The sequence below is a fragment of the Alexandromys fortis genome, unplaced genomic scaffold (genome assembly GCF_014885135.2).
Source record: "Alexandromys fortis isolate MF-2015 unplaced genomic scaffold, M_Fortis_MF-2015_v1.1 scaffold_93, whole genome shotgun sequence".
Lineage (NCBI taxonomy): Eukaryota > Metazoa > Chordata > Mammalia > Rodentia > Cricetidae > Alexandromys > Alexandromys fortis.
Genome location: NW_026067970.1, coordinates 4,290,992 through 4,303,546, shown reverse-complemented (window position 1 = coordinate 4,303,546; position 12,555 = coordinate 4,290,992). Strand labels below are relative to the sequence as shown.

General features: G+C 47.5%; 1 protein-coding gene across 2 annotated transcripts in view; it reads right to left on the bottom strand.

The window, feature by feature from the left end:
- Window positions 1–12,555, bottom strand: part of Creb5 (cAMP responsive element binding protein 5) — a 392,793-nt gene that overhangs the window by 116,228 nt on the left and 264,010 nt on the right. Inside the window, exon 1 of one of the 2 annotated variants that reach the window (XM_050155534.1) lies at window positions 4,069–4,216. The exons of the other annotated variant lie outside the window; for it this stretch is intronic. Coding sequence (XP_050011491.1) covers window positions 4,069–4,115 — 47 coding nt within the window. The 5' untranslated portion in view covers window positions 4,116–4,216. Of the gene's footprint in view, window positions 1–4,068; window positions 4,217–12,555 lie in introns of those variants that run through there. 2 annotated transcript variants of the gene reach the window in all.

Here is a 12,555-nt window from a genome sequence, read left to right as displayed (position 1 = left end):
CGCTCCTGTGTCATGGGTCCATATGCTTCTAAGTCTGTAGTCACTGCTTCACCCTGATCTAAGAGGAGCTATAGGTTCCCATATATGGGCGGGGGGGGGGGGGGGGGGGGCCCCCCGGGGGGGGGGGGGGGGGGGGGGGTGGGGGGGGGGGGGGGGGGGGGGGGGGAGGGATGCCCCTCAGCTCACGTGCTTAGTTCCCAGAATAAAAAGAAGGACAATGTCACGAAAGAAAGCCTGGGGGAAGAAGAAGAACTCCTGAGAACAAGAGTCTGGGAACAGCAGCCAGAGGAGTGACGGGATAGGGTGGTGCGGGCCCAGGATGAGTTTCCCATTGTAGTCACTGGTATGCTGTTGTGAATTCACTGTTAGGTGGGGACTCTCATCACAGAGAGAAGAGGTCAGATGGTCCAGAGAAGCTCAGTGGCTTTCCAAAGTCACACAGATGACAAATAAAACAGTGATTTGAGCCCAGGCCCCTAGAATCCCAAAGACTACACTCTTTGCGAGAGATTCCACAGTACCAGGATATGTCAGCTCCCTAACACCACCCCCTTCCTTCTTATCATAGGTAAGAGTGAAACAGCTGCAGACTGGGCATTGCTCTGCTCTGTGCCTCGTCTCTGGTGTCTCCAAAGCCTTGTCTTCTCCTTCCTGCTGGCATAAAAACATGGCCCACAGTCCCCTGTGGAAACCAAAGTGTCCACTGAGGCCAAGCTCCGAATGTCAAACAAGGACAATGCCACCAGCACCCCTTCAATTGCCACCTGACGGTGTTCAGAGGCAGGCACCACCCTGGAACCTCTTCTGCCACCAAGTTACTTGTCCTGATGAAGGTGGGTGTTGGTCAAGGCTGGCATGAGGGCCCTGGACTAGCAAATATGACTTGCTTTTAAGTGAAAAAACATATATGCAGACCAGTGCAAGCCTGGGAAGAGCCGCTCGCAGACCTGGGCTATAATGGTGTCCTGGCTGGGACTCTATACCATCATTTTCCAAGATGTTGCTCTTAGGAGAAATGAGGCAAATGTATCATGGCGACTCTCAACATGAATTCCTCAACTCATATGAATCAACAATTTTCTGGGCAAAGTTTAAAAAATAGCAATTGAATATCCCCCCAAAAAACTGAAACAGCCATCAAATGATGATACAAGAGGTATCTAGTGTCACTGAGGGTACAGTGGGCTAGGGCCTCTTGTCTGCCTCTCTGTGGGTCACAAAAAAAAAAGGCATTTCTGATGATTGTTATACAGCTCACAGCCTGGTCAAGAAGAAGTCTAACTCAAAATTAATTAATTAATTAATTAAATACCAAAAAGCAAGAATACCTTCTCTGTTCCTAAGGGCCTCAGCACACCCCTGATGCCCACTGAGCTATGCACGGTGACTAAGGACTAATTACACCCTCACCCTGAGTGAGTTCCCTCACAGATGGGCACTTATGGTTATTCCCAATGTGAAGCTGACTCCAATAAACTCACAGCACGTGCTTTACCATCAGCCAGTAGGATGAGAGAGAGAGAGAGAGAGAGAGAGAGAGAGAGAGAGAGAGAGAGAGAGAGAGAATATGAATGAATGTGGAAAACCTGCTACTTGGAATTTGACCAGAGAATAGAAGTCTTGTTCAGGGAAAACTCTGGGTCAAATACAAGCAGTTAGGACTTTTGCATCACTTTTAAAACTCTAAATTTCAATTTCATTTAAAAACTTGAGACTCACTCAAGCGCTCAGCCTCCGAACATTTGTCAAGCACACATACATCCTTCGCACTGAAACAAACAACAAGATCCAACAATATCTCTGGAACTTGTATGAACTTGAACTTGTAGGAAAATGATGCCATGCATCCAGGCGAGACGCAGACTTTGGAAGAATCTGCTTCTTGTAAATACTGTCCTTCCCCATGCAAGTGAAGGTGGCACCGTGCTCCTCACCCCACTGATGTATACGAAGGATGTGTACAACCTATCGGGACCACTTGTGGGGCCAGGAATTTCTCTCTTGTCTCTTGGGCCACTCTTTGACAGGCAAGCCTAGTTAGTTATGTGACGCAGAAGGCTGGCTCTTCCTGGGCAGTGCTAGAAAACTACAGATCGTGTCTCATAAGGAGCCTTCATTCCAAAAGCAAGGTGAAAATCAAGCGAATTTCCAAGCAGGCAGAGGCGAGTCCCTCTTCACCCTTCTCCATTCATTTCTTCAGGAGCTCTAATGCCAGGGGAGTGTAAAACACACCTTTCTCTGAAAAGTTATGCCAATGCCTTTCAGCACACATCATTATTATGTGTGTATATACGTATGCATGTATATAGGTATATATACATATTTATACATCTACACACACACACACACACACAGCAATTGCACCTGCTCTATTGCTGGAAAACTTTGCAAGACGAGACTTCAGTGATGGTAAAAGGTAGGCTTCATATATGCAGGAGGAGGGGCTTAGTCCCATCACTCACATTTAAAACACAGGCTTGCTGCACCCAACAAGGCAAGCTCAGGGATAGATTGTGACCCCCTCCCCTCTCCCCCTCCTCCCAGAAACACTTCTCCAGCCTCCATTCCCCTTTCACCTCTGGCCAGAAAGGAGGGAATAGAAAGGCTCATTGCATGTCGTGATTAATTTCACACAAAATATGCAAACACTTTGCAGGGATGAACCCCTTGCCTCTGTTCACATTGATCTGCCTGATAAACCCGGTTAAATAAGCCAGGAGAAGGGCAGCGCCCCCACAGGGTGAGCTGGCCTTGCTCTCTCCTGCTAGGGGCTTTTAAGGCATACACAACACCAAACCCACATATGACACGGAAAGGTGGTGATGAGTTTCCACGCCGCCATCTCTATTTCTCTGCCCCTCTAGGGAGCATCGGGAACTGAATCATTACCCCTAACCGTGTATTAGCGTCAGTCCATTACCCTACTGTTCACTTGTTTTAAAACAAATCAATCAAAGGCTTTTGTTAATCACCCCTCCCACTTCTCCCAGTGTATAAAATTAACTTAAGAAGACGAGTGTCTTCAAGACAGCGCTAGATCACGTCCAGCGCCACGTGGAACACCCTGGAGTTAGAATGCTGAAGCAACCACACACTCACTGCCAACGGTAGCTGAAATGACAGCGGGAGACGGCTGCTACTTCTGCGCATCATCAGATAGTCCTTTTAAAACACATCCCTGCATTCCTAACGGAGAGGACACCACAACCGTGAACTCTTCCTCCTCAGCACCACGGATGCAGTAGTGTCCCAATTCTTAACAGTTCACCCGCTGCACTCAGAAAGCCCTCGCAACCCTACCCACCACCACCCCATCACCGAGACCTTTTATGAAAAGACAACTGTTTTAAGGTGGGGAGGAGAGGGGGGGGGAGAGAGAGAGGATGAATTCTGGTGGACGAAAATAATATACAGCTGTAATAATACTGTGTTTTTAAAATACCAAACTATAGTTTTACTTTTAATAATAAAAGATAAAAAAAGGGGTGCCTGCGAATAATTAGAGGTTGCAGCCTGAAGGCAGTTAAAGTCACTGCAATTGATAATAAACTGAAAACCCCTTGAGAGCAGGTAAATGCTTTGCAACACTGACCCCCCTCTCACGTTACTTAACTACCCTGTGGTTCTTGCATTACATCACCGTTCCCGCGATTGGTCCCTGCGTTTTAACTCTCTCCCTGTCTCCTCCGATTAGGACCAACACAGCAGCAAAGAAACTTCTCCGGAGTTTGCTCTTTCTCGATTTGCTTTTGTATTTGTGGCTTTTTTTTCCTCCCGTGGCTTCGCTTGGCTTGACTGATTTCCCCCCTCTTGCCTGGCCTCTGAACTCATTCAGGTCTCTATACGAGGACGGGGGAAAAAAAAGCCCAACTCTGATCAAAGTGAAAAGAAATGCCTCTCAAGGCAAGAAGAGGAGCGGAGGGGCTGGGGAGAGGGGAGAAGAAGGGAAACAAAGGCGGTAGGAAGGCGAGGAAGGGGAGAGAAAGGAGGAAGGCTCCAGAACAGAAAGCAGTAGGGGCCCCAAAAAGCTCTAAAATCAAGAAACAGAAAATAAAATTACAAACCAACCTCATGGCCATCACTGAGGCTGAATTCCCTCCTGAGGTGCAGAACATGAGAGCTGTGGAATGAGTGTGTGTAGAATTTGAGCCAAAGCTTAACTAGCTTGAGTGACTCATATCCTTCCCATTTGATTCCAGGCCAAGGGATGATGTAATGCGCTGGCCCTTCTTTAGCGCCCTGCTCTGGCTCTCTCCCTCTGGCTCCTCTGCTCGCTCTCTTTCTCCTGGGCTCGCCCTCCTCCCCCTTCTCCTTTTTAGCTCAGTGCTGGTGAAGTCACCATTTAAATCTGGCAGAACTGAAGCAAAAACTTCAATGTAACCAAAACAGCCCCAGGCCCAGTTCCAGGCTCTGGGCCTTCGTGGTGCAATCGCCCTTAGAAACCAGTAAACAGAGGAGGAAACAGTGCTGTCCGGGATGGCCTACAGCTGCTGCCGTCGGAGCTCAGAGCGGGACCCCCGGGGGTCTGCGACGAGGGGTGGCATTGCTCTGCTGGAAATAAATAAATGAATCTTTAAACTGGGTTTGGTACGCGCCCTAAGTTCTGAGCTAGGATAACGACAATGAAGAGATGGGAACACCGATACCAGAGAGGGGACAGGTTGAAGCACCCAGCAGCAAAAGCCAACTCCAGTTACCAAGCAAAGGGCTTCAGCTCAGAACCAGGTGACAGGGTTTCCACTGTCGTGGACACGTTTTCCTGGAGCTACATGGGGTTTTCTGCAGAATGCCACCCCGTTACCCCGCCCCATCCCACCCCCACCCCCCCAACTTCTCATATCTGACCTCCCTGTCAGCAAGAGCAAAACCACTTCTGGTCCAAACACGCGCCTGTGTCTGGAATCATCAAAAACTGTGAAATCGAAGTCATTTCTCCCTTCATGGGCTGCTCCGGGGGCTTTTTACCGTGCTGAGAGAAAGGACCTCTGCGAGCTCAGGAGTTCAGTGAAACCTGGTCTCTCTAAAGTTAGCTCTCAGCTGAGGGAAATGATGCCGGCCCCTTCAGAACAAAAGACAAGCCTCCCATTCGTCACCTTGCTGCAGGGATGGGATGAGCGCTGGGGTGGAGCCGCGTGTTTTAAGAGTGTTCAGGTTGAGCAAACAGTATGGATGTCTTTCTCTCTTTACTTTTTAATTACAGGGGGACGAAAACAGCTTGGGAGCGGTGGAGAAACCAAACGGTATCTTCACAAACGATAGCAAAGCCCGTTTAATTGCTGAAATCTCACTCCGTACACAGGGTACCTGGAAGAGTCCTGACTCTGGGCAGCTTTGTTAGCACAGCTCTCTTATTCCACTTTTACTATTTCCCATCACAGCTTTGTGCCTCCTCCTTATCAAAAAATAAAAATAAAAAGTAAATTTTTGAAAAAGGGAACTCACTAGGATTTTTGTTTAAAACCACAAAAGCAGAAGAAAGGCATGAGGTTGCATTTCCCTCCCATACGTGATCACAGCTTTGACTACAGTCTAGTGCCCTCATCATTGTGCGCCAGGGAATCGGGGTACCTGATAAAAACATGTCTCTTCACATGGCACAAAGCAGGGAGGGACCTTTAGTTCTGGGGAAATCACTTAGTTTATTAAAGATACCCACTGTGGAAGGTCCGGACCTGTTCATCTGGATCCGCTGGGATTTAACTCAGCTCCAGGGACTATCTCTCCACTCAGGATTTGCCCCCACACTCCCTGGCAAGCTGCCCTCTGTCACGACGTCCTCAATCGATGCTGAGGCCGCAGTAGCTCCCTGTGACACCTTTAGCAAGGCAGGCAGCTCTGAATTAGAGGTGATCAGCCAGAGTTACAGCTGGCGCCACTGAAGCCCGCGCCCTGACAGCGGCAAATGTGGCTGTTACAGTGTGGCCCACCGTGTCAGTGGCCTAGATAACTCACTTTTGTCTCACTGCCCAAGCAGCCATTGATTTTTCTTCTACTGCAGGGAATAAATAACGCAAAATTTTCAACAGCTCCTACAAGCTATAATTCCAAGTCAGCTTGCAAAATTTTATATAAATGACTTTCGCCTTTTTAGAAGAGATTTACTATATTTTCTCCATTTGTCCTCTCCTATCCACTAATATCCTTCCTTGTCTAAGCGTCCATACTTAATGTCTTGGTGTTACTATTTTAGGGATATCGAAATGGTCTATGAGGTGGGGTTTTCCAAATTGACGTCTTCCTATAAACTTCATATGCTGTGCCTAGGATTTTTTCATCCCACATCATAGGGGTCGGATTAAGCTGTTGGGTGATGAACCTCATCTGTGTTGGAATGAAGTTGTCATAAACATTTCACCCAGAGACCTTCCCTGGGCTTTCCCTGGAAAGTTGCAAAGATGATACCTTTGGCCAAAGCCTGACCAAGACCTCCGCTGAGGTCCTCAGGCATCGCGGTTCTCCAAGCAAAAGGAGTCTAGCTAGGGCAAGAGAACCTCAGACAAGAGTCACATATCCATGAGTTCAGTGTTTCCAGAACTCACACAACCTGCAAGGACCTAGAGATGCCTAAGATGCCTGGTCAGGGACGACACACCAGAGTTCCACTGTCCCAGGGCTCACAAGTCCCAGTAGAGCTCCTTCAGGAGAAACAGACAAGTAAACATTGCTGCTTTGCAGTGCGGGACTGAGTCGAGATCCATATCAGAGTTCAAAGAGGTCTGAGTGCTTATTCTTCTTCACACTTTCTGCTTGAAGCATCGTCTTCCTTGCTGCTGCTTTTCAACCAAAGAATGGCCACTCAAAGAATGGCCACTCAGCGTCTCCCACTGTGGAAAAGGAATCCTGGCTTCCGTCCTATGTACAACTAACTGGAGAGAGACTATCCTAATTCCCACAGGCACTTCCCCTTCCCCTCCAGACCTCACTTTTCACCCATGTTGCCCCCTGGCCCCCACTCCTGTCCCTCCATGCTCAGGCTGCTTCTATGGAGAGCCTGCTTTCAGTGGTGGGAACGGGTACAGGGCTGTAATCCTGGTGGGGACCTTCACTGAAGCAGCCCCGGCCAGTGGGCTAGGCCCTCAGATTGGCCAGCTTGCTCAGGATGGCGTCCAACACTGTCCTCCACGGAGCCGTCCTCCTTGGGGAGAGGGTGGCGGTACCACACAGCTGTTCCATGTAACTCACTCAGCCTCCCAGCTCCTGACGACACGATCGGCTCCAACGAAGAGGAAACCTCTGAGATTTGAGCCCCTCTGGATTCTTTCCAAAACACCCTGCTGGAAAAGGCACAGCGGGACTTGCAGGAGCTGAAAGGCCCAACAACCAAGGAGAGGAAGCTTTCTGTGTTGGTGACTTTCTGGGCTCCGTGATATTATGGAAGACACAGACGACGATGTAAGAAGTAAGGACCCTTCCTAGGGAAAGCCGGCAGGATTTTTTTTCTTTTAAGCTTCATCTATTCCCCTCAAGGCAAAGCATGTCATCTTCTCCCAGACATTGTTTTTAAAATTTAACCCATGATTCCTGTAGTCCCTGGGGAACTTGAGAGGCCAGATAATTTCAGAGTTAAACAAGCTGTAATGACTATCACATGTAATCAACCATAAACCTAGTATTAAAAATTATCCCCCCAAATGTGGCATCTCTTCCTTTTTTAATTTACAATAACCATCCAGGTGGTTTTCCAAGGACCCCCTTTGCAAATTGCTTCCAGCGGACCTTCCGGTCACAGACCGCTGCACACCCACATGGTGTCACTCAGCATTCCTTTCAACTTGGGTGTCCCGTGTTTTCACAGTGGACAGAGGTGGAGGGGTGTCCGCGGCACGTACCCTCAACCATGTGCAAGCAGGACCAGGAGGCTCAGGCCAGCGGGCCCGATGATACCAGCCCTGGGCTCGCCAAGAAGAAAGTAAGGCCTTGAGTGATTTCTCCTTGATCACTCCTGTCCTGTACTGCCGCTCCTCCAGCCTGGCACCAAGAACCCTCAGGCAACTGACTGGCCGTTCTCGTGGCATGTGTGATGCCCTGGGGCAGGATCATCTAATGGCAGACAACTTTCGGGGTGAGTAGGTACTGGGAGGCCAGGTGAGACCTTTGCTCAGCCCTAAAATATCACAACTGAATTTGATTACCTCTTTCCCCAAATGTTAACTTCAGTCTTCAAATAAAGATACCCCCCGTGTCACTGGGGGCTGTCATACTTTCTCAAAGGCACGTGCCCCCCCCCACTGAGTATCTGTTGATGGAACAGATGAGTTCACATGGCAGTCCAGGGATTACCTGGCCTATGCTTGTCTCCCTGGACATGAGGCTCTCTGATTTAGAGAAAGGTCAGGTCTAGAAAGTACCTTCCCGTGCTTGTTCTTCTCAACAGCTGTTCGCTGCTCCTTTCTTACAGGACTTTCTTTTTGCAACCTAGGCCTTGGCAGGTATCTGGCTCATAAGGAGTTAGGCCCCAAGAAATCTGACTGAATCCCGCCAGTTGCTGCCCAGCTCTTTCTGGAACTTTTCCTCCCTAGAAGGTCCTGCACCCATTGGTACAGTTTTTTGTTTTTCTTGTTTTGTTTGGCAAATTCCTTAGGGCCTGGAAGGTCTGGGATGAGGAAAAAACTCCAGGGAGCCTGCAGGCCTGGGCAGGTGGGTCTTCTTCCTCCCAGCTCTGCACTTCCTCCTCAGAGGCTTTCAGGTCCCCCAACCCCTTTTCATGAAGCCTAAGGCACACGTGGAAGATGAGCAGTGGCGTTAAACAAGAAACAACCGAAACTAGAGCATGTCTGACGGCTTCCCACATGACCCCTCCAGTGAACTGAAAACTGAGGTGAGGAGACCCAGAGGAGCCCCTTCTGGGGCTCTTCATATGGCTTCCTGGGTACCCCAAGGAAAGGGAGACTGATAATAAGACCCACGCAGGCCAAAATTGGTGGTTATGTCTTTTTTAACCAAAGTCTCTGCAACCCATTGGAGGAGCTGTAGAAGGGGTTAAAAATTGGTTAGGATGAGCTGACCTGGACAGAACAGATGAGCCAAGCATGCTTTCATTGAGAGATTTTAGAGGGTCGGAGCTCAGTGAAGTTGTTAGCCTCCACCGCATTCAGGTCTTCATGCCAAGTGGAGTCAGGACATGGCCCAGTAGTCACCAGAATTGGCTCAGAGCAATTAATCCAAGGGCATGTGACAAAGTGAGAAAAAGAAGGCATTGTGGCTTGGTTGGCTACCCCGATGACAGGAGATGATCGACCAGATGTTCACTTTCCACTCAGGCTCAGTGCCGCGCGACTGAGTTACCCAGGCCAAAGACCCCGAGCAGGTTATAAAAGCCAAGCAGACACTTACTCTAGGGACAAACAGACCACTGAGGGGTAGGCGACATACCAAGCTGCAGGTTCCTACTGGCAGCCATGAATCCAGACCTGTGCTAACAACGGCAGCTGCCCAAAGGCCCATGAACACTGATAGACTCAGCAAAGTTGTGGGGCTCAGTTGAGGAGAGGGAGCAAGACCTGCCACAGTCGGGACTTTCCAATCATCTCTCCCTCTTGCAATCCCACATCCTTCGGACTCCTAATCACTTTGCTCATGATGTTGTTTGTGTGGAACATAATTATGGTCCTCTCCGGTCTGCCTCAGAACTGTACAAGTGGTAATATTTCTTTTGTTTTGCGTCATCGGACACATCTGTGATATGATCATTAACCATCATGAGCTGAAAACTGAATGCCCAGTGGTCAAACACTAAGTCAGGGGCATGACTACAATCATTTCCCCACACTGTTCTGTATCAAGGCCTGACCTGGCAAGGATGGTGGGGGATGTATGCAGACAGCTGTCTCTTCCAAATGCCATGACTGCGCCCAGAGAACTGTTCGAAGAGACAGGCATCGCATAGATGGGGAAAGGGAGAGAGTTTCGTTGCAAAACTTCAAAAAGTAAGAAATGAGAAAGATGCTCTCCCTGGTCCTGAGGGTCTCACTCTACTCACATGCGCTTGGCCACCTCACTTTCATATCCCCGAGTATCATCAGGGCCACACTCTGTCCCAACACTGCAGACTCTGTACCTTCAGCTCCCCTGTCCACTATCCCCAAGGCAAACATGTGTCTACCAGAACTTGACCATCTTTGGCAACTCAGCTAGTAGGGACTTTCAAAATCAGTGAAAAAGAGTAGAATTTGCACATTTAAATTCTAACCACTGAGTTATTCTCTTTGTGGATCATCTTGCCCCTCTGCCTTCAAATTCCTTGCCACTGTACATTGTAGTTAATCATCCCTTGGTTCCAGGAAACCTGTGGGTACCAGAACCCAAAAAAGTTCAAATCCTATATATATAATATATACATGCATACACATATAAATCATACACACACACATTGGCATAGCATTGGCATATAACCTGTGCACATGTATCCTTATGCAGTAATGACTTGTCAGAACAATAATTCTAAGGATATTTTCTGCTGTCTGTTTTTATTGTTAAAACTATTCATTTAACTATTGTTAAAACACACACACACACACACACACACACACACACACACGGCTTTTGAGAATTCTAAGGAAGGCTAAACTCTGGAAATGTACTTGCGTTTCCATTCACTAGGAACCCCGCTGTGGGACTCTGTGCAGCTTATAACTGACCTCCCTTTGATGAGAGTGGTGTCCCAGCACAGATCGACTAAGAGGGCTTCTGCAGGAAGATTTCCCCAACACTTCTGTTGCATGAATGGGGAGGCTCTTTTTTTTTTTTTTTCCCCTGTTTAAAACCTCAAGCCTTGGGCCTTCTAAATGAAATTATCTGTGCTTTGATTAACTGGGCCCCTGGGTTAAAATGCTGGTTTTGATAACAGACAGTAAATGAAAGAGAAACTGCTGACATAATATTTTGGTTTCCAAATCCACTTCCACATTCTGCTGTCCTTCTCAGGCCCGTACATGACTGTGGTTTCTGTATTTACACCAGAATTCTGGAAGGAAAGGTGCAGTTAATCCCGCCCTACAATGAAGTTAGCCTCTGAGCTCTGAGCAAATGATTGTGATGCCTCTCTCGTGTGTTTGTGTGCATTGGCATGTTCTAGTCTTTCCAAAAGCACAGTACAACGTGATTAAAAAATGGTTTAGCTTCTTCCCTATGACAGGGAACACAGATTAGTTATGATGTCCAAGAGGGCTCATAAAAAAGTTCCCAGACTTCTCCTTCTTCACAAATTTGAGCATTCTTCTGACATGAATAGAAATAGGAAGGAAATTGAAACCAAGGTCCATCTGCATTTATCCCCGTATGCAGTCTCTGATATTTCCTTTTTCAAAAAATACTTTTAATCTTTGAAACTTCCATATGCTTATCCAAAGTTCACTGATCCCATCCTTCCACTGCTGCCCTCCTCCAGGTCCCCTAGTACTCCCCACTGAGCTTCCCTTCCACTTTATGTGATCTTGAAAAATATTCTCAGATTCTGTGTGCTTCAAAGAATCTGGCTACAGAATAAAAATGAAGATTTCCGGTTATTTTCTTAGATACTGCGTAAGTAAAATTGGAGGCTGAAGAATGTGTATTTTAAAAGTAAAGACTCCCAGAGTTTTAATGCTGGTTATTTCTACACAAAATTATGAGCAAGATTAAACTCTAGACAGGCATCTTGGGATGGCTAGCCTATAAGCATAGAAACTGTAAATGAATGTGAGAGCCCCGTGGGGTGTCCTCTGCCTATAACCTCAGCTACTCAGGAGGCTGAGGCAGGGACTGCTGAAGCCAAGAACTTCAAGACTAGCCTGAGCAACGTAGTGACACCTTGTCTCAAAATAACAACACACACACACAAAAGCACCATGTTTTAAAATAAAATAACTAGGGGCTAAAGATACAGGTCAGTTGTAGAGTCCCTTCTCAGCATTTTCGAGTCCTTGGCTCAATTCTCAATACTACAAGGGGGTGGGGGAAGTAAATGAGTGAAGTGAACAAAAGGAAATAAGTCTCATGTGCATTTTCCTCTGCTGTCTCTGTGTTTTAAAGAACCCGGGATTGTTCTCTACTCTCTGTTTCCTAAGGTAAAAAGAACACAGTGATTTGTCTGCAAATGACCAACCCTCGAGGAACTGAGTGTCATGTTGCTTCCAAAACAGGATGCCTATGGTGGCTAGAAAGCAAACATGCCTGTTCACAGCAACCTGACACCCATCTACATACTTTGTGGGATTGTGTCCTCCAGGACCCCGGATAAGATTGCCGTTTCCTGACTTGTGCCTAGTTTTGCGAGGCATTCCCCTTCTGTTTACGTTCAATGCCTCCAGATGTTTATCTTGCAATGCTTCTTCTCTCCTAATGTGACTGTCACAGTGGGGTGGGGGTGGGGGTCCTGGTGAGAGGACTCTTTCATGGTCCTAGTCCACTATACCTTGGATCTTGGACATAGGATGGTTCTTTCCTTTCCTTTCCTTTCCTTTCCTTTCCTTTCCTTTCCTTTCCTTTCCTTTCCTTTCCTTTCCTTTCCTTTCCCTTTCTTTCTTTCTTCCTTTCCTTTCCTTTTTTTTTTTTTTTTTTTTTTTTTTTTGATTTTTG